Raw genomic sequence first — 24,151 nt, 5'->3', positions numbered from 1 at the left:
GAAATTTGAAGACAGCACAAAAATTGGCCATGGTGGATAGTGTAGAAGTCAGCTGTAAGCTTCAAATTAATATAGATGAGTTGGTGGAGTGGGCAGGAAAATGACAAATGGTGTTCAACACTGATAAGTGTGAGGTAATACTTTGAAGCGGATCAAATGGTAAAAGGGAATACAAAATAAATGGGAATATACTGAGGGGGTAGATGAAGTGAGAGATATTGGCATGCAAGTAGATAAGGTTGTAAAGAAGGCATATGGAATGTTCTCCTTCACTGGCAGAGGTACAGAATAAAAAGTAGGGATACATGATGAAATTGTATAAGACACTGGTGAGACGACATCTTGAATACTGTGTGCAGTTCTGGTCACCATATTAGAGGAAGGAAGTAATTGCTGTAGACAGAGTGCAGAGAAGATTTACTAGAATGTTGCCAGGGCTGGAGAAATGTTGCTATGAGGAGAGATGGGGAGTGGTTTTCCTCGGAATAGAGAAGGCTGAGGGGTGACGTGTTTACAAAATTGTGAGGGGTAGAGATAGACCAGACAGAAGGAACCTGTTTCCCTTGGCAGAAAGTTCAAAGGGGGTCACAGATCCAAGCTAAGTGGCAGAAAAGTCAGAGGGGACATGAGGAAAAACCTTTTTTACGCAGAGGATGGTGTGTATCTTGAATTTTCTGCCTGAGTTGGTGAGGCAGAAACCCTTAACTGTTTTGAAACGTATCTGGATTTGCTCCTTAATTGCTGTAAGCTGCAGGACTATAGGTCATGCGCAGGAATATGGGATTAGAAAGGGCATTAGGGTATCTTTGGGTCAGTGTGGGTTAATGGGCTGAATGGCTTCCTTCTGTGCTGTATCATTTTCATGGTTCAGTGCTTCTAAAGCACAGATAATTACTTAGACATCTTTGTGCCAGATCACACTATCGCGCATGAGAAAATCTGCAGTCACATCATCTGCCCTGCCATCTTTCTTCAGTGTTAATTCATTTCTTATTTTCCTTTCATTCATTTGAAATTAGTCAAGTCTACTACTCCCTGTAATTTTCTTACTGCTAGTAAATGTTACCAATGACAATAAAACCTTACGCTAACTGATGCTTTCTGAAGAAAGATCCTGACCTAAAACATCAGCTTTCCTGCTCCTCTGAATCTGCCTGGCCTGCTGTGTTCCTCCAGCTCCACGCTGCATTATTTCTGACTCCAGTATCTGCAGTTCTTACTATCTCTTAAAATGTTACAATTCCATATTTACTGTTAATGGCCACAATTATACTTTTCTCAATTATGATGTGATTGATTGGTTTAATATTTTCATTCATTTCAGCTCAACCCTCTCTAGGAACCAGGCCCACGCTCCATCAACAGGAAGTCATGGACAATAATGTGGAACTGAAACTGATGAGCATATCTGAGCTCGAGCTCCAAATACAACCCTTGCAGAGAGAGTCAAATGGTCCACATGACCTGGAGCAAGGGAGTAATGCCACAAATGAAGAAGAGCATCCATCAGAAGCAGACAAATTAAACCCTGCAGGCAGTGTTCCAATGTAAATCGAGGTAGCAATGTTTCGGAATTATTAACCACCAATGAGGAACAAGAGTCAATGCAGAGATTATTGAGACAATATAATCCAAACTGAGAATGGTCACTATTACAACCCAATACGAGTCAGTGCCGTCCAGAGTTTGGACGAACTGAAACTAATTGCCAGGACATAAAAATTTAAATTGATATGGGTGGCAAGCTGACTTCACAGGGGAAGTGATTGCATTTCATAGAACCCCTACACTATGAAGCAGACCATTCAACCCATACCATTGCTCGGAGGAGCATCCCATCTGTATCCACACCCCACCCTATCCCTGTGATTCTGCATTTCTCATGGCTAATCCACCTAGCCTGACACTATGAACAATTTGGCATGGACAATCTATCTAACCTGCACATCTTTGGGCTGTGGGAGGAAACCAGAGCACCTGGAGGAGACCCGCACAAACACAGGGAAAAAGTGCAACTCCACACAAACAGTCACCTGAGGGTGGAATCAAACCCAGGTCCTTGGTGCTGTGAGGCAGCAGTGCTAATCACTGAGCCACCGTGCAGCCCTTTTTTAAGCAAAGCTATTCGCCAATATTGAATTGGAAAGCAAATTGTTTCAAGGGTTTGAAACAGGGAGAGGAAAGATCATCAGAATAAGATCTCAATTGGAAATTGTGCAGCATAGGAGGTACCACATCAATTTGGGGAAGTGACTCTGATGCTGTATGTCAAGGACAAAGACAGTTTTGATGTGTGTAGCAGAAATGATGAATAAGTTCCTCTGCTGTGCTCCCATGCACTGGATATTCTGCAGGGAGTTATTAGGTGATGGAAGCTCTGAAGGAATTAACACTTCCAAATAATGAGAATTCCGTGCCTGGAATTATTGGGTGTTTAGGAAGAATCTGGGTGACAGATGCCACAGAGGTTGAGAACTGTTACATTTCAGTCTGTAAAGATTAACAAACAGTTATTTAAACAACAATTGGAAGTTTTGACAGTCCAAGTTATTGACAGAAAGAGTGAAAGATCAGCGGGAGGGATATTGCTGAGAAAATCTGGACTGCAGATCCATCCAATGAATTGTTTGCAATATTTTTGTTTTGTGCTGTGATATCCTGTGTAATTGTACAAACTGGAACATCTCACATCGCAGTGCTGTACGTGACCGGAGTAGAGGGCTGAAGGGACACAAATTAAATTAACTGCATCCAGTGAACTATACAACAGAATTTTCAAGCAATTTGAGTTTATGGTATAGACACTTCAACTGGAAACTTTTTTTTAAATGGACTTCAGAAATTTCAATTAACAACACAGAAACTAGAATATTCCTGTTCATACCAGCATCAAAACATTGGCCTTTGGCATAAAAATAGACAATTCTGGAAATACTCACCAGATTTGGCAACATCTGTGGAAAAAGAACATTTCCCCAGTAAGTATATGAAAGGCACAGATTTGTTATATTTGCCTCTCAATCCTCAATTTCCTATTAGCTTTTCAAGTTAATAATTAAACTTGCTGTTATTTTCATCCAGCAATTTCTCTCTCTATTAAGGAGTGACTCTAGATCAGCAAATGATTACAGTAAGATCATGGACTGCTTAAATTTGAAACAAGTATTGAATACGTAGAGAGAACCAGACAGTTACATCGTCTGAGAGGTTTAAGGGGAAAAAAGATATATTCCTCAAACGCATGTTATTATATGCTGATCTAACAAAAGAGGAAGCTGTTCAGCCTATTCAATCCTGCTGGCTCTTTGAGGAGTTATTCATTTAGTTCCAGTCCCTGCAAATGATCCATTTCAACTGTTTATCCAATTGCCTTTGTAAGCTCTGTATGAGTGGGAAGTAACTGCTCAGAATCTGTAAAGAAAGGGTAATTGTAAATCCAGAATAAAACAATCTAAATAGGCAAGAAGGCAATCAGAATCTAAAGCAGAAAATGTAGAAAACCAGAAAACTTTTCATTTTTGACTGTGGGGGATTTCAATCTGAAAGATTCATTTGTGTTCTCTTTTCAAATGCTGAATGGAAAGTCATGTATTTGCAATGCTTTCTATTTTTAACTCTGTTGTATTTGAAAGTTGGAGATATTGCTTATGGTCATTCAATATCAATATGTAAAGATATCAGCAACTAACATCAGAAACCAAAAGAAACTGCAATGGGTTTCTCATATCATAATGCATAAAGTTAACTTTTATACCAGATTAATCTTTTATTTGTATGTTACAATTTTACAGACTTAGATGTTTTCATCAAATACTTAAAAAAGATTACAAATGACGTTATTTGTGTTCAACAAATATGATTCCTGGCAATGCTACTCTTGCTAAAATTTAAAAATTATTGAATAAAACAAGTTGTATAAAATGTACACCAAATTTCTATAACAACCATTTGGGAGTTTAATTCAACAAAAAACAGATTCTTGAATTTCTGCTGACCAACTTTGTTTGATTTGAATTTATTTTTTATAACCTTGGAACAATTGTTTCTATTCCATTAGTCATCTGCACTTCATTAAGTGATTTACTTCGAAATTATATTAACTTTAATCAACAATCACCTGCATATCAATAAATATATTATTTAATCCACCTCGGTGTCATTTTTAACAACAATTCAATACCTGTACAAATCTGTGTCGAGAGTAGTTCACTAGAGGATGGATTTCTCATCTTATTAAGTATCATATATATAACTATTTTGTTACTAAGTGACTGAAAACACTTTTACTCTGATACTTTCTCCATGCTCACTACCAGTTGCCTGATACAGATACCAAACAGAATACTTTTTCTAAAAATCATTATGTACAGCAAACCCTAGATTTAAAATTTGTTTGAATATATAAACTATCAGATGATAATTCAGACTATACATCATGATGCATTCTCATCAACACGAACAACCTACTTCTCATTCTTTCCCCCCTCCTCAGCCAGTAAACACTTTTCCTATGATTTTAAGAAGGACTTTGACTGTAATGAATTTTTTGGCTATGTTGAAGGTATCTGATGAGGAATGATGAAACATATTCGTACAGGAAAGTGGAACACCACATCTAGTGATTGACAGGAGCTGTAGTCATTTGCATTCCTGCATGCTCACATGAAACAATTTACCAAACACCATCCTGCACTCGGATTTACTATTAAATGCATCATTCAAACAAGATCCCTTTCTTCGAAGTGTTTGTTGAGAAATTTGCTAATGGATTCTCTACTCCTATCGATTACATGTTGGGATTCCTACAGCTCCACACATTACAAGATCAATCTTGTCTGCAACCTGTGAATAGAGTTCTAGCCAGCTGCTCACTCTATGAGCTTGATGCTGAGAGAGGGCACATCAAAGCTAACATACACAATCATAGATACCCTGATCAAATCAACACTTGCTGTGTTTTGTACAAACTCATGAAAGGGACTATTGCTAACAGGTTTTACCCTGAAAGATATCTCATATATTCTCAGCGTACCCTGGAAAGAGAAAAATTTTCAAAATTCGGAGCAGGTGAAATCAGCATCTCTCAGCACTACTTCGCAGTTAGGACACAAATGGAATTCTCCACAAACCAGATGCTGCTGCCAAGCCAGGAAAATATCTTGCCTGCCACACAAATTGAAGCAGTGGCTCCCTCAGTCCAATGATGTGCAGATTAGGTGGATGGGCCAAGGTGAATTGCCCTGTCATGTCCAGGATATTCAGGCTAGGTGGATTACCCATGGGAAACAAAGGGTTAAAGGGTGTGGGTCCAGGTCAGAAGCTCTTCAGAGGGTTAATGCTGACTTGACAGGCCAAATGGCCTCTTTCCAAACTGTAATCATTCTAAGCTCTGACTCGTTTTGAATTTTTAACTGGGTGAGGCATCCCACTCTCTGTCTGCCTATCTGTGGAAATCCTTCAGACTCCCGTGTAACTCACCTCTGAAGGGGACTGCCAGTTCAATTTCAGACTTACTCCCTTTCGTCTTTAGTTTCTATCGATCCTTCCTCCATTTCTCAGTGACTTTGGCCTTTTTAATTTCTAAAAGTTTCATCTGGCTTTTCCAAACCTATTTGGAGCCACTGCTCCTTACACAGCCACTGAACATTGTGTAGCTTGCTGCACCTTTGCAGAACCCTTCTGAAGTGGATTAAACCCAGGCACACTCTGCCAGTCCCTAGTACCCAGGCAGAAACTCCTTTTTACTGGATGTGTCCCTTTGTGCCTTCTTCATTTTCTCTGGGCTCTCGCTCTTGACCTTATTCACTTTGGCAGTTTCTATCTTAGCTTCCCTCAAATTGCAGTGCTTTTTTGGTCTCAGCCTTTTTGGGATACTAAGACTTGATCGCACTCAGGACATAACTGAAACCTGTCGGGAGCTTCACAATGGTTCCTGTGATGAAAGGACCTAACAAGAAATCAAACTGTGAGTGATGTCTTTGGAGGGGAACAGTCACATACATTCCACGTTCTCCCCTGATTGGCTTTCAGAGTAATCTCGGGTTCAAGGTTTGTTAAGCAGCAGGATGAGATTCTCATGAGGTAAACAGGGGGACATTGTTTTTCCATGTTTATATATGAAATTCACAAGTGATTCTGATTTGCACCGGCTTCTGAAATTGACATGGCAAACAGAATACAGCAAATCACAGTGGCATGGATTCAGAGCAAAGTATGGGACTGGATAAGAAATTGCTGAAGCCTATAGTGTTAAGAGTCATGTTGCTGAAGGGTCATGCTGTTGTGGGCGGGATAAGGCTCGTGTCAAATTGGCTTAATATTCTGACCACTTTCTATTGGATTCCATTCACTGAACATTCCAGAGTAGGACTTGAACCTAGAGATTCTAGCCAAGAGGTGGGGACACTACCACAATGCCAACAATCAATAACATTGCAAGTTCCTTCTTAATACACCATGAAAAGGGCAAAGGTCAAAGCACTTGCTCTGAAGATCAGTTGCCCTTCTGTAAAGGGCAACATCTTCTCACTTTTCTCCACTGTTTGAATGAGGAGCGAAATCGAAAAAAAGGGACTGTTTCAGAACATTACCTGAATCTCTGGATTAACAGATTGGGTTAGGTTAGATTTATTGTCACACGTACAAACGTACAGTGGTAAGTATTATTTTGTGTGCATTCACAAAGAGCTGCCACTCTCCAGTGCCATCTCGGATCTCTGCTTAAACAGCAAACTATTTAAAAGCAAAAGCTTTGATGTTTAATCCAGTTGTCTTTTTATCAAATGATCTCTTTGGCTTTTCTTCCTGCTCCTGGATTTTGGCGGGGTCTTGGTTCAGGACACCCTCTCTGCTGTCAGTCCAGCAACGATACCACGAGACCATCGCCAACCGCCCCCTCCCCCCACCCCGCCAAAGGGCTATTTTAAAAACCAAGCATTGTGGAAAAGCTAACTGCAATACTTAAAAGCAAGTTACTGACACTCATTGTAAGTAGGTGATTGGCCTGTGGTCACCAGTGATTGATGACAAAGGCCTTCGTCCTGCCAACAACTGTGTGAATGGCTCGTAGGTAACTGCGTTACTTGTGGGTGCGAAGAATCAGCCAGATCCCTGGAATGGAAGACCTAACATATGATGAATGGCTGAGGATCCTGGGATTGTACTCATTAGAGTTTAGAAGGTTGAGAGGAGATCTAATAGAAACTTACAAGATAATGTATGGTTTAGAAGGGGTGGACGCTAGGAAGTTGTTTCCGTTAGGCAGGGAGATTAGGACGCGTGGGCACAGCCTTAGAATTAGAGGTGGTGAATTTAGAACGTAAATGAGATATTTCGTCAGCCAGAGAGTGGTGGGCCTGTGGAATTCATTGCCATGGAGCGCAGTGGAGGCCAGGACGTTAAATGTCTTCAACGCAGAGATTGAAAAATTCTTGATCTCGCAAGGAATTAAGGGCTACAGGGAGAGTGGAGTTGAAATGCCCATCAACCATGGTTAAATGGCAGAGTGGACCCAATGGGCCGAATGGCCTTACTTCCACTCCTATGTCTTGTGGCCTCATGGTCTTAAGCCTTTGGATCTCTGGAGAAGATGGTGCTACTATTGTCTCTGCAATAATAAAAAAAACTTAAAACATGAAAGTAAACTTATTTTCCCCTGACCAAACTGTGGCAACTTTTTTCTTTAACCAGTAAGTCAGAGACTTTATAAGTTGTGTACCAGTCGCTCTGTGCCTCTTACAAATCAGAAAATCTACCTGGAGAAGAGGAAGATTGATGAATAGCAAGTCCTGACAAGCCAAAAGGATTCTCTCAGTGAACCCTGTGGACAGATACCATTGATCTGTCTTCTTGGTTTTTTTCCCTCCTACTTTAACACCCATGTATTTTTGTGTACAAGGGTACACAGGAGAAGTTTTGTAAGAGTTTTAACAAACCAATAAATGCCAATGGCTCATAATTGTTATCTCGAGCTAGACTTTATTTAATTATAATAAATAGGAGTACCTATTCAGTATAGGAACATGTCCATGCTTTCTGAGACCTTGGGTCTAAACTTCAGTCAATTAGGGTGTTTTGCAAACTTTTGAAAATGTTTAACTTCAGTGACGACTCCAAGAAGAAATACCTTGATTTCCACATTCTACAAAACGCAGACCAAGTGATTGTTTTGCGGAACATTTACCTGACCCTGAGTTTCAGTTGCCTGCCACTTCAATACACCACTGTGTTCTCTGGCCAACATCTCTGTCAGCAGGCTTGCTGCGGTGCTCCAGTGAAGGTCAGTGCAAGTTGGAAGAACAGCACCTCATTTTCCACGTGGGGATCCTGCAGCCTTCAGGACCTAGTACGAAATTCAATGATTTTAGGGCCTGAGCACTTTCCCCCATGTTCCAACCCCTACCCCTGTCCTGAACAAAAACAAAGTTGCTGGAAAACCTCAGCAGGTTTGGCAACATCCGTGCAGGAGAAAACAGAGTTAATGTTTCAGGTCCGGTGACCCTTCCTCAGAACCTCCTACCTCCAGGCCTTGACATCACATGGGCTGTTACCACAAACAAGCATTGTCAGCTAATAGTTCCCATTCATTCTCCCAGACTGACCACTGCCTAGTCATTTGTGTGTCCTATTGCCGCGCTCTCTCCCTCTGGGCTCTATCTCCACCTCTTGTTTACACCTTCTCCCACTCCACCTTCAGAAAATATACAAAATGTTTCCTCCCTGAAGAAGGGTCACTGTACCCGAAAAGTTAATTCGGTTTCTCTCTCCACAGATGCAGCCAGATCTGCTGAGTTTCTGCAGCTAGTTTTGTTTCTATTTTTGATTTCCAGCACACTACCCCACTGAAGCCTAATACTTCACTATTCTTGGTGTCTCAAAGCTGAAGAAATCCAGTTATTAACCTTTTCCTGCTTTTTCTTCAGCACATTCTCACAAATCCCCGAAACATTTCATTGACCGAACATGTAATCAGCCCCAAAACAAGGTGCACGCAGGGACAGGCTTTACCTCGAACCCAGGTTTGAATACCCAGTTCCACATTCAACAGGTTGGAAATGACAGGTCTGGACACACACTGAACACTAGTAGAGGTTGGAGATGGAAGTGGACAGTGACATGAAGCACTCAGGTTGAAGCTGCCACCTGGAACCAAGTGCAGCAGCACTACAAGCTTGTTGCAAATGGCAGCACAGGATGGGCACAGTACATTGTTGCACATTTCACAGCCTTCACAGGAAGGGCGACATGGTGGCTCAGTGGTTAACACTGCTATCTCACAGTGTCCGGCATCAGGGTTCAATTCCAGCTTCAGGTCACTGTCTGTGTGGGGTCTGGACATTCTCCCCATGTCTGTGTGGGTTTGCCCCAGTTCCCTCCCACAGTCCAGAGATTAGCGGGTTATGCCAAATTGCGTTTAGTGTTCACGGATAGGCAGGCAGGTTGGGATTGGCCATGGGAAATGCAGGGGTCTTTGGTGGGTGTGGACTCGATGGGCTGAACAGCCTGCTTCTATACTGTAGGGATTCTATTAATCTCTCCGGACATCAAGGCACTGCATTCTGAGAAAGGAGTGGCCCCCTCCATCGAAATGGAACTCCTGGGTATATGCGACATTGTCCCTTTGCCTAATCATGGGGCTCCAAGCCAGGCATGTGGCATTGCGGATTTCTGACCCACGGATCCAACTTCTCTAAAACGACCAAACCTCCATCAAGCCATGCATGTAAATTCAGGCCAGGAGTATTTAAAGCGAAACAAAAACATAAAATGGTAGAGAAACACAGCAGGTCTGTGGAGAGAAAATAGTTAACGTTTCGATTCCGGTCTGGCTCCTCTTCAGAATTGGTCGTAGCGAGTAAAGGGTAGTAATTATTATCATGACACCGGGGCAGAAAGGATAGATGGAGCTGTGAGGGTGGGTGGGGTCGGGGGGTGAGGGTGAGAGTCGGGGTCCAGGGCTTTTCTTTAAATAAACGACAAATGAGAACAAGAACATAACGCTTTGGATTTTCTGTACAAGCTGGTGTCAGATTTCAGACCCGCAGAATAATTCAGGCTAAGGTTCGCCCCAGTACAAACCCAGAGCTGACCAGATCGGAATCACCTTCTGGATTCATACTGGTCTTCATGGATTTTTGGAGATGGGTATACGCCTGTTAAACGCAGACAGCAAACTGGGGCGATCTGAATTCAGCAGGAACACTTTATTCCAGTGATTTGTGTTTTTCAATAAGGTGCTGACCGGCAACCTGTTACCTTCAATAGGAAAGGCCACACGATTTTAACGTCCAGAAATTTCATCGAGAAAGTTTATCTGCAGACAAAAATCTGCAGTTTTTTCTTCTTTCTTTCTTTCTTTCTTTCTTTCTTTCTTTCTCTCTCTCTCTCTCTCTCTCCCGATCTGCAACCATTACCCCATCCCTAACCGGAAAGTTACACTGTCTATTTATATTTTACACCATCTCCCTGTGGTTAATCCTCCTGGTAACTGGTGACAGACCTGCTTATCCCTCATTGGGCACTTTTATATTAACAACCAATCCGCCGCCCCCTCGTTCTGCAGCTTGAAATCAGGAAATGAATACGTTTCGATGTCAACAATAAAATGGAGGCTCGATAAACTTGCTGCGTTTTGTTAAATTTTCACTTCCAGTCTATAAGCGCCAGTTGTTCCCGCTCCTCAGGATCTTTCATTCCCTGTCTCTGATGGAATAGTGGATTCCCAGAATGTTGCTGATCCTTTTTTCCATCTCCCTGTGTTTTTCCTGGGCATCTGCTGGTGAGTTCAGAAGTCAGCTTTTCATTCTCACTCCCATTCTCCAGTTTGGGAAATCCCTGGGATTTTATAAGGAATGGGATCGTCAGTGCCTGCAGGAAACGTGTGTCAAAATACTGCAGTAACTTGTAGAGACTGTCTTTGTGTCTGTACCGAGCGATAATATTTAGATGTGTCTGACAGTTTTCTTTCCCTTTTTTTATATCTGCGTGTGTGTCCTTCTCCATCCTGTTCCCATGGATACAATATCCTGGTGCCCTGATGAAAGAAGCACAGGCAAAACTAATTGAATCTGAGTTGTATGGGGCCCTGGAGGATGACCGAGTGGCAGAGGCTAGTCCGGGCACGGGTGGGGGGGGGAGGAGGAGGGTGGAAGGACTACATGTAGATAGGCGCGTTGCCAGGAGAGGTTTCATTCGCCGGGATTGCGATGTATCTGACTGCAAAGTAAAACGAATGCGTCAATGGTGGGTATTAAATAGAGGTTTACGCTGAACTGGGCGGGGCGGGTTGTTGGGTAGCTCAATGGCTGGACGGTTTGGGTTCATTCATGCATCAGCCATGGTTACCGCCACAGATCTACCTTCTCAATCTCGCCCTTTGCCTGGGCCGTGGTGACCTTCAGGTTAAACTCACTACCAATTCATCCTCCTGAAGGAAGCAGCAGTCTTTTGCCCTTTACACCAGCTACTTTGGAGTGAAGGCTACAGTCAGAGTGCTGCAGGAAAATGAACGTAGGGTGGAAGTTACAGAATCATGGGTCAAAAATTTAATGGTTTTGGAAGAAGGTGGAGAGAGAGATGAAGAGAAAATGAGAAGGGTGAAGGGAAATGAGGTACCTAAAGGCAAAGGAGCAGATGACTGCAAACAATGCATATCAGGGGAGCAAATTTGGTGCTGGTTGGAGTCACACCTGGCATGAGGGTAGCTGGTTGTAGTTGATGGAGGTCAGTCATCTCAGCTCCAGAACATCTCTGCAGGAGGTCCCCAGGGTGGTGTCCTAGGCCAAACCATCTTCAACTGTTTCATCAATTAATTTCCCTCCATCGTAAGGTCAGAAGTGTGCATCATTAGTGAACATACCCAGTGTTCAATACCATTTGTGACTGCAGAGATGCTGAAGCAGTCCATGTTCAGATGCAGAGTGTGGAGCTGGATGAACACAGCAGGCCAAGCAGCATCTCAGGAGCACAAAAGCTGACGTGTCGGGCCTAGACCCTTCATCCCCGAAACGTCAGCTTTTGTGCTCCTGCGATGCTGCTTGGCCTGCTGTGTTCATCTAGCTTCGCACTTTGTTATCTTGGATTCTCCAGTATCTGCAGTTCACATTATCCATGTTCAGATGCAACAAGATCTGGTCATTATCAAGGCTTGGGCTGACAAATGGCAAGTAACATTTGCACCGCACAAATGCCAGGCAATGACCAACTCCAATAACATTTATTCTAATCAGATATTCATTGGTGTTACCATCACTAAATGTTCCACTATCAACATCTCGGAAGTTACCATTGACCAGAAACTGAAGTGGACTCTCTATGTAAATACCAGGTGACTACAACAGCAGGTCAGCGGCTAGGAATACCGTGACAAGTAACTTGCCCCCGTCTCCGCAAAGTTTCATCTGTAAGGCACACATCAGGAGAGTCATGGAATACTCCCCACTTACCTGGATGGGTGCAGCTCCAACAACACTCAAGAAACTTGACACTATCCAGGACAGAACAGCCCCCTTAATTAGCACCTTATGCATTTCATCCACCACTGATACTCGGTAGTAGCAGTGTGTACCAACCTCAAGATTCGTTGCATAAATTTGCCAATGATCCTTAGGCATCACCTTCCAAACACAAGACCACTTCCACCTCAAAGGACAAGGGAAACAGATACATAGGAACACCACCACCTGCAAGATTCCCATCTAATCACCATCCCGACTTGGAAATATATCATTAGGCTAAAATCCTGGAACTCTCTTCCTAACAGGCGTCTGGCTGTACCTACCGCACATGGACCGTAGCAGTACAAAAAGCAGCTCACCACCTCCTTCTCAAGGGCAACTATGGATGGGCAATAAAATGCTGGCCTAGCCAACGACGCCCACATCCCACAAGTGAATTTAAAACAAAAACAAGATGCAGTTTGGATTGGAGAGATCTAGTAGCCAATAATGATGTCACATTGCCCACTTGCACATAGCCCATGGACATTTTGTGTACTGGCTAAGTACTCCAAAACTGAAAATTACATGCATCATGTCAGCAATGATTGAGCTTGTTGAGTTGCTCAGTTATCAAACAATGGGAAATTTGGAAAGTAATCCATTGTAAGGCTGTAATCTTCCTTGTGCGCACTGAATTGGATGCAAAACTGGCTTAACAGCAGGAGACAAGATCTCCATCTTCGGTCCGCCTCCCCCTCTCTCCCTATTTATTCCAGAACCCTCACCCCATCCCCCTCTCTGATGAAGGGTCTAGGCCCGACACGTCAGCTTTTGTGCTCCTGAGATGCTGCTTGGCCTGCTGTGTTCATCCAGCGTCATATTTTATTATAGTGGTGGTGAAGGGTTGTTTTTCAGACTGGAGGTCTGTGACCAGCAGTGTTCCACAGGATCCACTTTTGTTTGTCACTTATATAAATGATTCACAAGAGAAAATAGAAAGCATTGTTCGTAAGTTTGTGGAAGCCACCAAAATTGGTAGGATAGTGGACAGTGAAGAAGGCTATCTCAGATTAGAAATAGGTCTTGATCAATTGGGTCAATGGGCTGAAGAGTTGGCGGATGGAATTCAGTTTGGATAAATATGAGTTGTTGCATTTTGGCAAAATAAACAAGGGCAGGACTGAAACAGTTAATAGCAGGGCCTTGAGTGGTGTTGTTGAACAGACAGGCCCAGTAGTTCAGGGATATAATTCTTTGAAGTTTGTGTCACGTGTAGACAGATGGTTAAGAAGGTGTTTCGCATGTTTGCCCTCATCGCTGAGACCTTTGAATATGGAGGTGGGGTGTCATGTTGAGGCTGTACAATACGTTGGTGAGGCCTCTTCTGGAATACAGTGTCAAATTCTGGTCACCATGCCATAGGAAAGTTATTATTAATTTGGAGACCGTTCAGAAGAGATTTACCATGATGTTGCTGGGAATGGAAGGTTTGAGTTATAAGCATACACTGGACAGGCTGGGACTTTTTCACTGGAGCATAGGAAGGTGAGAGGTGATCTTTTTGAGATTCATGAAATGAGGGGTACAGATAAGGTTAATGGTTAGTGTCTTTTCCCTAGCTTGGAGGATTTCAAGACTGGGGGCATTTTTAAGGTCAGGGGAGAAAGATTTGTAAAAGACATGAGGGGCAACATTTTTACACAGAGTGGTTCGTGTATGGAATGAACTTCTGAGGGAAGTGGTGGATGCGAGTGCAGTTACGATGTTTAAAGGTATTAGATAAGTACATGAATAGGAACGGTTGGAGGGAAATGGGCCAAGCGCAGGCAGGAGGGACTAGTTTAGTTTGGGATTATAGTTGCCATGGACAGATTGGACCAAAGGGTCTATTTCTGCACTGTATTACTCTATAATAGGTCCTCTGCTATTTTCTGAGGGTGGGATGGATCATTGTGTAGATTTAGAGGCTCCTTCTGCTATTGAGGTCTTTCTGGTGTACCTTGTGTGCATTTATGATGCACTGACTTCCCTGATTCCATTGCTGGGCAGTGCAGCAGTTCTTGGGCATTCAATCAGTAAGCTATATAACTGTGCCACATACAGCTGCACTGATGTTCCAAGGTCAGTGTTGGCACACTAATCGTGGCATTGATCTCTGGCTCCAGAAATCACTGCCACGCATGGGCCTTGGAGGCCCATGCAGGTGGTAAGAAAATTAGAGGAAATGATATATCTGATATTCTTTAACTAACCTGTTCAGAAATGTTATGACACATCTCTGGAGCAGATGGGATTAAACCCAGGTCCGTGGGTTCAGCGGCAGGTACACTTTTGTACCCTATGTGTGCCCGAGGTAGCATGCACATGACATCATGGCTTAATGCTTTTTGATTTGTCATGATACACAAAGCTAGTCCCTGTGTGGCCAAAATGAATGACTATCCACATATTGTCAGGCCATTCCCAAATAATGGTCTCTTTACGGAACTTGCCAATTGCTACTTTGCATCCTGGCTCTGGCCACAGTGTACCAGTTCATCATTGATGTTCCAGAACAAGTTGAAAACATTTTCAATATGCAGAACAACAGGAATATCTTTGACTTTGTGGGTGTGATGTGAACTGTCATTATTGTTTAGAAATGTACAATTTTTTTATATTTTGAGTTTTTGAATTTTAGCTAGTGACGTATAGGTTTTGTGTATCCAAAGGAGTTTAATGAGTAACTTGTAAGTATTCTTGTCACCATGGTAGTTATAGTTGTGGCTACATAGCCAAGTAGTTTTCTTCGGCTATCACCTCCCCGGTACACTGTTGGCCAGTTTCATTAAAGAGCAGACTACCACGTACACACACATTGCAGCTGGTTTTATAACCCCTTCTCTTGTGTATGCCTGGCAGGAAAAAACACAAATGAGACATTACTTTCAAAAAAAGTATTCATTCATGGGATGTGAGCACTGCCCGGATAGGCTAGCATTTATTGCCCGCTGCTAATTGCTCAGAGGACTGTTACGTGTCAGCCATATTGCTTTGAGTCTGGAGTCACACATAGGCCAGCCCAGATAAGGATGGCAGCTTCCTTCCCCAAAGGAAATTAGTGAACCAGATGGGGTTTTTTTTGACCATCAGTAATAGTTTCATGGTCATCATTAGACCTTTTAAATTTCAGATTGTATTGACTTAAAATTCCACCATCTACCATAATAGGATTTATACATGAGGTCCCAGGACATTATCTAAGTCTCTGGATTAACAGTTTAGTAACTTGCAGCACAGAATTGTGATGGCCTCCAAAAGGCAAGAGAGTAAGATTGCCTCCATTCTCAATCTCTTGTGACATGTCCATCTTCCTCATTCCCACCATGTGATTGGCTGACAGTGATGGGGTAGGGGGGCCATCACACTAATAATAATTAAATGCTGTCCTTGGTTCTTAAAGCATTACCCTGTGTGAGTTTCAATGTCCTGGTTACTGGTCACAGACGATTCAGACTGTCATTGCTTAGTTTAGTTTTTCTGAGACTAGCCAATCATTTAACCTCTGGTTAGAACATAGAACATTACAGCACAGTACAGGCCCTTCGGCCCTCGATGTTGTGCCGACCTGTCATACCGATCTCAAGCCCATCTAACCTACACTATTCCATGTACATCCATATGCTTGTCCAATGACGACTTACGTACCTAAAGTTGGCAAATCTACTACCGTTGCAGGCAAAGCATTCCATTCCCTTACTACTGTCTGAGTAAAGAAACTACCTCTGACATCCGTCCTATATCTTTCACCCCTCAATTTAAAGCTATGGTTTGCAATTTGAATTCAAGAAATGATCAACTTTCATGTTTGCAGTAAAATGGAGCCTTGATAATCTAATGTACTTTTATTCCAGAATATAAACAGTAGTTGATTCTCAGTTTCTGATTGGAACAGGGAAAGTGGATTGCTAATCATTTTTTCCCCCTCCAGATAAAAATAGAATTCAATGTTCAATTTGCATTGACGTCTCCTTGGCTGCTTCTACTGTGTGAAGACTGTCCTGCACTGCCAAAGACCTTTTTTTTAAATGTTATAGAATCCCTACAGTATGGAAGCTGGCCATTCAGCCTATCACATCCACACTGACACTGAAGACAATCCCACCCACACCCTAACCCTGCATATCCTATGGCTAACCTACCCAACCTGCACATCCCTGGACACTACAGACAATTTAGCATGGCCAATCCACCTCGCCTGCAGATCTTTGGACCATGGGAGGACACCAGAGCCCCCAGCGGAAACCCGCACAGACGTAGAGAGAATGTTCAAATTCCACTAGACAGTCACCCAAGGGTGGGATCAAACCTGGCTTCCTCGTGCTGTGAGGTATCCACTGAAGTCACCGTACTGACTTGTCATGATGCAAGTATGGCTCCACATTTCGGAAGGAGCCGAATCAGAACCTCCTGCCAGAAATATGGAGCTTTATGTTAAACAAGGGTGGAGTGGCAATCTGAGTGTTATTATTAGAAAATCCAAATGACTCCATTACCGATTGCAGCTGCCTATTGAGACAGTGGATTTGACTGTTTTAATGACTCCTGTCACTGATGTGGGGTTATTGGGTATAGGCTCTGCTTGATCAAGTAAACAAACCTGACCCTTTCACTTTTGTTTAAATCTACAGAGAACAAAATCTTTACTGCAGCTTTTATAGCTGTCTCTGGCTCAACTGACCTACCTGAGTATTTTGGTGTAACAATGATCAATGGAGTTCCTGTGACCCATTATGACAGTAATACCTGTCAGACAGTCTCCTTACAGCAGTGGATGACAGACTCGTATGATGCTAATTACTGGAAAATTCTCACAAAGCAAGGGAACGAACATTCTGCCAAGGCAAGGGAGAATCTGAGAATGGTAATGAAAAGTACAAACCAAACATCTGGTAAGATCGCTGATATGGATTCTGTTACAAACTGCCCTGTTTAAAGCAGATCAGAATACAACCACAGTTAGACTGCAATATGTGAGGCTGAGACACACACTGTTTGGGTTACTCTGACCACAGCTATATTAGGCAACTGTGGAATGGGTACCTGGTCACACAACAGGCAAGAAAACTTTCGCTGGATACGTGCTATCTTATGGAATTGGCTTCTGCACAGCAGTGAAGCTGCAGTCAGAAATATGTAAAACAACAATTCAAATATTTCAGTCATGGCCCTGTGCTAGTTGTCAAACCTCCATGTGGATCCACCCTGGCAACTGACTCCTCATGCAGCTCCTGGTGTGAATAATGTGTTTATTTTACTACTTTGTGCAACTTAATGGTTTCTCACTTCAGGCTGTTGGTTAAACTCTTGGCTATTTCAGGCTTACTTTCTGACTGTGTGTCTATAAGAGTTTCTACTACTATAAGAACAGAAGCCATGGGAAATGTTCAGCAGGTCAAGCAACAGCCGTGGAAAGAAAAAAAGTTCACTTTTTTGTCCAGCGACCTTTCATCAGAACAAGCTTTTGCTGGTGCAGTACAGTTGTAGACTGCCTCGTTGTCTTTGTCTTGGTTGTCATTGTCATTTCTCAGTCCTCAGATTCTGTCCCTCTCTCCTTCAAATCTTCTATTAGCATCATTTTTCTGTAAAAGAAGAAGCTTTAAATACATGATCATCTCCTGAATATATTTTATTGGAACTTCATATTTACATCCCACCAATCAAGTTTTCACCCCAGAACAGCTCTTATCCCTTGACTTGCTTGACCACGTAAAAAAAAAATTCGCTTTTCACCTTTTCTCAACGTGTCTGCAGCCTAGAGTCATACAGCACAGAAACAGATGCTTCAACCATGCCAACCAGGTTCCCCAAATTAAATTAGTCCCATTTACCTGTGCTTGGCCCACAGCTTTCTGAACTTTCCCTATTCATGTCCCTATCCAAATGTTTCTTAAATGTTGTAACTGCACCTAAATGAAAGATCTCACTTGTCTTTCTTGTGAGCTGTCATTATAAGAGCTTAATAATGTATTGTTCTAAATGTCTGCACATATTTATTACATAAACTGACTGCTACAAATTTCCTAGCTTTCCTGCTTTCTGGAGTGGTTATTCCCTTGAGCAAATCTTTCTCATTCCTCCATCAACTCTTTCCTCATTACTTTTCTGTAAGGTGTGGATAAAGTTACCTGCAACTTGCCTTAAAATTCTGTTCAAGATGGAGCTGTCAGTAGGCAGACTAAGTGCCAGGGAAAGAGTGGGCTGTTGCTGACTCAACTACAAAAGCATTTTTTTTTAACTAGGGAAAGAGGGCAAGTCCACGGGCCAGAAAGTGGTTTATCAAGGTCAATTTTAAAATATCCAATCTTGTCTGCATCTGTGCAAGGCCACTTGTTTAGTGAAAATTTGAGAAGCTGTGGGATAACCAAACCACTTGAAAGGTCTAAGTGCTAGCTTGAAGGATTTTAAGTGGCAGTGAGAAGTGATTGGCCATAGCATTCCCCTCAAGCTTCTATGTCATCCAACTGGTTGGAAGATAACTTACCTAGGTCCTTTCCGATCTATTCAAAGTGCCTTACAGTCAGCATATACAGCTTTTCTTCCTGTTCCCTCAGTGTTACTTCTGGTGTTTGCCATGAATCAATTCTTGGTCCCTTTCCATTACTCATCCATATGCTGCCCATCAGTGGAATCATAAAAGAGCACAGCACTTAGTACATTGGCATGTGAATGCACAATACCCAGGTCTACCTCAGGATTCTGTGTGAAGAGAGTCAGAAAAAATGTAGGAGATAAAACTGGGGAATTAATAATGGCAAGTAAAGAAATGGAAGTGGTTTTGAACAATTGTTATAATCTTCGAAATAGAAGACACCAAATCTCAAAAATAAAAATCCTGAGACAAAAATGAACCTAAACTAATCATAGTCACCACAGCAAAAAAAGAGATCAACTAATAAGCCCAAATGTTACCTCCTTCGAGTCTTAAAATAAACAGGTACAGAGATGATGGATACATTGATTGTCATCTCCAATGCACTGGGTAATTGAATGTAGGCTGGGCTGAGTTAGACAGATTTTTGATATACAAAAGAGTGATGGGTTGTTCGTGGCAAAAGAAAGAAAGTGAAATTAAGGCCACAATTAAGTCAGCAATGAGTAGCAAAGCAGGCTCAAAGTCAAATGAGTTACAAATGTCTTATTAGTTCACATGGCGATGGATCTATTCATTTAAAACTGATTCCACTAAAAGATCTTGTTACTGTAGCAGAACCCTCAAAACAATCTATCAGGATAACACTCAGCCAGCAGGAGGATCTCTGATTTTAAAACTTGTTGCGTAGAGTTCCAATTATATCTTAAAGGGACTTTTACATGAACAATTAATTTTTGTTGCTCTTTTAATCTTTGGCAGGAGTGCATATTTTGCAATTCATAAGGACTGTTGAGATCACTGCTGATGGCTTCATTAAGAGATCGATGAATGTTGGATTTGATGGAAAGGACTTTATTAGTTTAGAATCAGACAGAATGAGATGGGTTGCATCTAATCACTTTGCAGTGAAGATCAAGGAGGAATGGGATTCTGATAAAGCATGGAACAAGCACTGGAAATGGCACTTGGAAGAGGAACTTGTTGAGCGTTTAAAGTCACGCTTACACTTTGGAAGACAATATTTTGGAAGGAGAGGTATGTGTTTTAGTTTTGGCCCCATGTTCAGATCTAACCTCACTGATCTATGTAACTGCTGTCCTAGTCTATTCAATGTCTGTCTATTGTTTGTGTTCTCACCCTTTCCCATCACAGTTCAGCCTGAAGTGTTCATCTCCAGAAATGAGCCCAATCATCAGGACAAGCCGCTCACTCTCTCCTGCCTGGTCACTGGATTTTATCCTGTAGACATCGAGGTGACCTGGCTAAGGAATGGAGAAGTCCTGTCTGAGACACAATCCTCGGGGATTCGACCGAACCATGATGGGACCCATCAGATCCAGAAAGAGATTGAAATCAGTGCTGGGGATGAGGATCAATATTCCTGCCAAATTGAACACAGCAGCCTGGCAGAGGCCAAGCTATATCAGTGGGGTAAGGAGCTGATACAATGTGTGCATGTGCATGCAAGCTTGTGCTTATGTTTACCTTTTAACTCTGTTCCACCATTCAGTGAGGTTTTGGATGATTTTCACCACAATTTAATTTAACACTTTAAAAAATGTAAAGTACACCACTGAGCATACTCATGACTATTGCTGCCATTGTCATTAATTCTTCTTGCCTCTCTGCTTCCCAGATGCCCTAATTCCTTGCGAGACCAAAAAAACCACCTTGTCCCAGCCTTAAGGCTGTTTAAAAAGTCTGGCTTGATGGATCATTTGCTTAACTTTTTGTTACTTATGGTGCTGGATAGACACTGAAATTTCTGAATATTCACAAGAGCCTGCAGATGGTCTTCAAACACCAAGCACAGGTTTATTACCGAAAAGAAGGCGTAACAACATTACTTGTCGAAGACTAGAAAGATGTTAACATGAACAGAAAAAGTTCAATTGCGTTTCCTGAGACTATTCTTTCTGCAGATACCCAATTCCAGGGAAATTTCACTCTCAGCTTAATGCAGTGTATCAACCAATTCCATCAATTTCCAATGGGTGGGATCAGTTAAAATTGTCCCCAGTGCACTGGGTGTGGATACAGGAACATAACTAATACTGATATTACTCAATGTGTTTCAGAAATCCCAGAAATAAACAGAGCATGGTCCCAGTTTTCAATAATAATTGGATTAGTCACTGGACTGGCTGTTACATTTGGGATAATCATCTGGAAAAGGCCATGGAGAGGTAAGAATCAGACAGAGCGGAATGTAGAACTTAGGGAAACAGTGAGTGTGAGGCGATCTCCAGTATTGGGAATAAAGGAAAATCAGAAGGGAGAGTGAGAGAGAGGGCAATGTAGAAGTGAGGGGATAGTGTGTGAATTAACCATGTTTAATATGGCAATGCAGAATGTGTCATTTAACCAATGGTGAATGGTATGTTGGCCTTTATTGCAAGAGGATTTGACCATAGAAGTAAAGAAATTTTACTGCATTTGGAGAGCCTCGGTGCTGGAGCATTGTGTGCAGTTCTGGTTTCTTTATCTCCTAGGGCCTTGGCCCACAAAGCCTGCACTGACACGTCTCCTTTGTCAAGTAAAAACCTTTTATCTTTGTGTGATCTGCACACCTCTATTCCTCACCTATTCATATATCTGTCAAGATGCCTTTAAATTGCTACTGTATCTGTTTCTACCACTGTATTCCAATATTCCAATATTCCATGTTCTGTTTAAAAATAATCCTTGCCTCTCACATCTCCTAAAAAACATTCTCCCTTTTACTTTAAACTTGCATTCCCTAATATTTGACATTTCTACGGTGGGGAAAAAAGACTCAGAGTATTCGTTCTATCCATGCCTCTCATAATTTAATAAACATCTATCAAGTCACCCCCTCCCCCCCCACCACACACCACTACCTCAGCCTCCATTCAAGTGAAAACAAGCCAAGTTTGTCCAATCCCTCACCACAATTCAAACCCTGTAAACCAGGCAATGACCCGGCAAACCACTTACATACCCTCTCCAAAGCATCCACATCATTTTGCTGGTGCAGCAGCCAGAACTGTACACAATAACTCTGCTACTTGTCCTTTCACTTCATGTGTACTGGCCTTAGTCATGAGACTTCCATGTGATAAATTATTGAAGGCCTTTAGTAAATCTGAATAGCGCATTGTTCTTGCCTGCATTTTATAAACAAACGACTCAGGAAAAGGTTTAGGTCACTATGCCCACAGGGATAATCTGACTGTGTCCTTAATTCCAATCCTACCACCAATAACCTTTTGACTCCCCTGTTAGTCAAAAATAGATCAACTCACCCTGAAACGTTTTCAATGACCCTGCCTTCATTGCTTTCTGGGGAAGAGAGTTCTAAAGACTCGCGACCATCTAAGAGAAAAAATAATTCAGTCTATTGAAATGGAAGGTCCCTCATTTTAAACTGTGTCCGGTGATTCTAGTCTCACCCGCAAGAGGAGACGTTCTTTCAGCGTCCACATTATCAAATCCCTCAGGACCTTGTGTGTTCCAATAAGAACATCTCTCTTCTTTTATACTGTAATGAGTACAGGCCCAACCTGTCCAACCCTTTCTCGGAACTGCTTTGAACACATCCACATCTTTTCTTACACTGAGGGCATCATACCTGTGCGTGGTACTTCAGATGCTGTAGAACCAATGCCTTACAGACTGTAGCACAACATTCATTTATGTTTCAATTCTTGGAATAAACTACAACATTTAATTAGGTTTCCTAATCGCTTGCTGCACTTGCACCCTAACTTTCTGTGAGTCATGTAACAGAACTCTCTGCACTTTCAGAGTTCCACCATCTCTCTCCATATAAATAAAATGGTGCTTCCTATTCTTCCAAACAAAGTGGACAGGTCATATTTTTCCCATATTATAAACCAGCTGTCATTTGTTTGCCCATTTCTATTTGTATCTGTCTGTTTACTGCTAATTTTCCTGCCTTTCTTTGAATTATGGGTAAATTTAGTAAATGTAAATTTAGTTCCTTAAACAAAATCATTGATATATATTGTAAATAATTGAGGCCCCAGCACGAATCACTGTGGCACTGTGTTCATTACATGTTGCTGATCTGAAAATGACAGATTTTTGCAATAACTAATTTTCCCATTAGGTAATCAATCCTCTATCTGTGGTAACTGCCATGTTACCATCTACACCATGACCATAGTAATCTGTGATGTGGTGCCTTGTGAAATGCCTTCTGGGAACCTTAGGACACAACACCCACAACTTTCCCTTCAACTAGTTGCTTATTACTTTCTTAAATAATTCAAAGAAATATATTAGTCAAACATGATTGCCTTTTCACAAAAGCACATTTACTCGACCTGATTGCACTGAGATTTTCAAAATGCACTTTCCCTGTGACAGATTTAGGCTTACTGACCTGTAGTTTCCTTCCATCTGTCTCCCTCACTTCTTGAAGGGAGGAGTCATATTGACTATTTATAACCTGATGAGATCTTTACAGCATTCAGGAAATTTGGGAAGTTAAAACTAATGCAATTTTATCTCGCATGACTTATTTTAAGAGCCTAGGATGAGGAGGTTAGGGGAGTTCAAAACTAGAGGGCATGGGTTTAAGGTGAGAAGAGAAAAATTTAAAAGGGACCTAAGGGGAAACTTTTTCAAGCAAAGGGTGGTGCATGTATGGAATGATCTGGCAGAGGATGTCATGGATGCTGGTACAATTACAACATTTAAAAGGCATCTGATGGGTATATGAATAGGAAGGGTGTAGAGGTTTATGGGCCAGTGCTAGCAAATGGGACAGATTAATTTAGGATATCTGGTTGGCATGGGTGAGTTGGCTAGAAGGGTCTGTTTCTGTGCTGTACATGACTGTATGACCTGGGAGCTTGTCAGTGTCTGTTCTGATAACTTGTTTTAAGTTTCTCCTTTCACCTCCTGAATCACAATTATTTTGGTGATTTTGTTTATCCCCTACATTAAAGACAGAAACAAAGTATCTGCTCAATTCATCCAACTTTTCAGTATTTGGCTTTATTAATGGGATTTGGGGAAATGTATTGGAAAGGGTTAAGAACTGGTTTACAGACAGAAAATACATAATAATAGGGGTAAATAGGGTCATATT

General features: G+C 41.9%; 1 protein-coding gene across 1 annotated transcript in view; it reads left to right on the top strand.

Annotated features, from left to right (window-relative positions):
* LOC125467707 (uncharacterized) overlaps positions 1 to 24,151 on the top strand; it is a 48,430-nt gene that overhangs the window by 16,888 nt on the left and 7,391 nt on the right. The window contains 6 exon segments of the mRNA XM_059639408.1: positions 1,325 to 1,547; positions 10,683 to 10,777; positions 17,108 to 17,368; positions 19,831 to 20,106; positions 20,224 to 20,502; positions 21,150 to 21,257. Coding sequence (XP_059495391.1) covers positions 1,325 to 1,547; positions 10,683 to 10,777; positions 17,108 to 17,368; positions 19,831 to 20,106; positions 20,224 to 20,502; positions 21,150 to 21,257 — 1,242 coding nt within the window.

Source organism: Stegostoma tigrinum, chromosome 34 (genome assembly GCF_030684315.1).
Source record: "Stegostoma tigrinum isolate sSteTig4 chromosome 34, sSteTig4.hap1, whole genome shotgun sequence".
In the NCBI taxonomy this organism is placed as follows: Eukaryota; Metazoa; Chordata; class Chondrichthyes; order Orectolobiformes; family Stegostomatidae; genus Stegostoma; species Stegostoma tigrinum.
The sequence above is the reverse complement of the archived record's forward strand: the minus strand, read 5'-3'. Positions and strand labels throughout refer to the sequence as shown.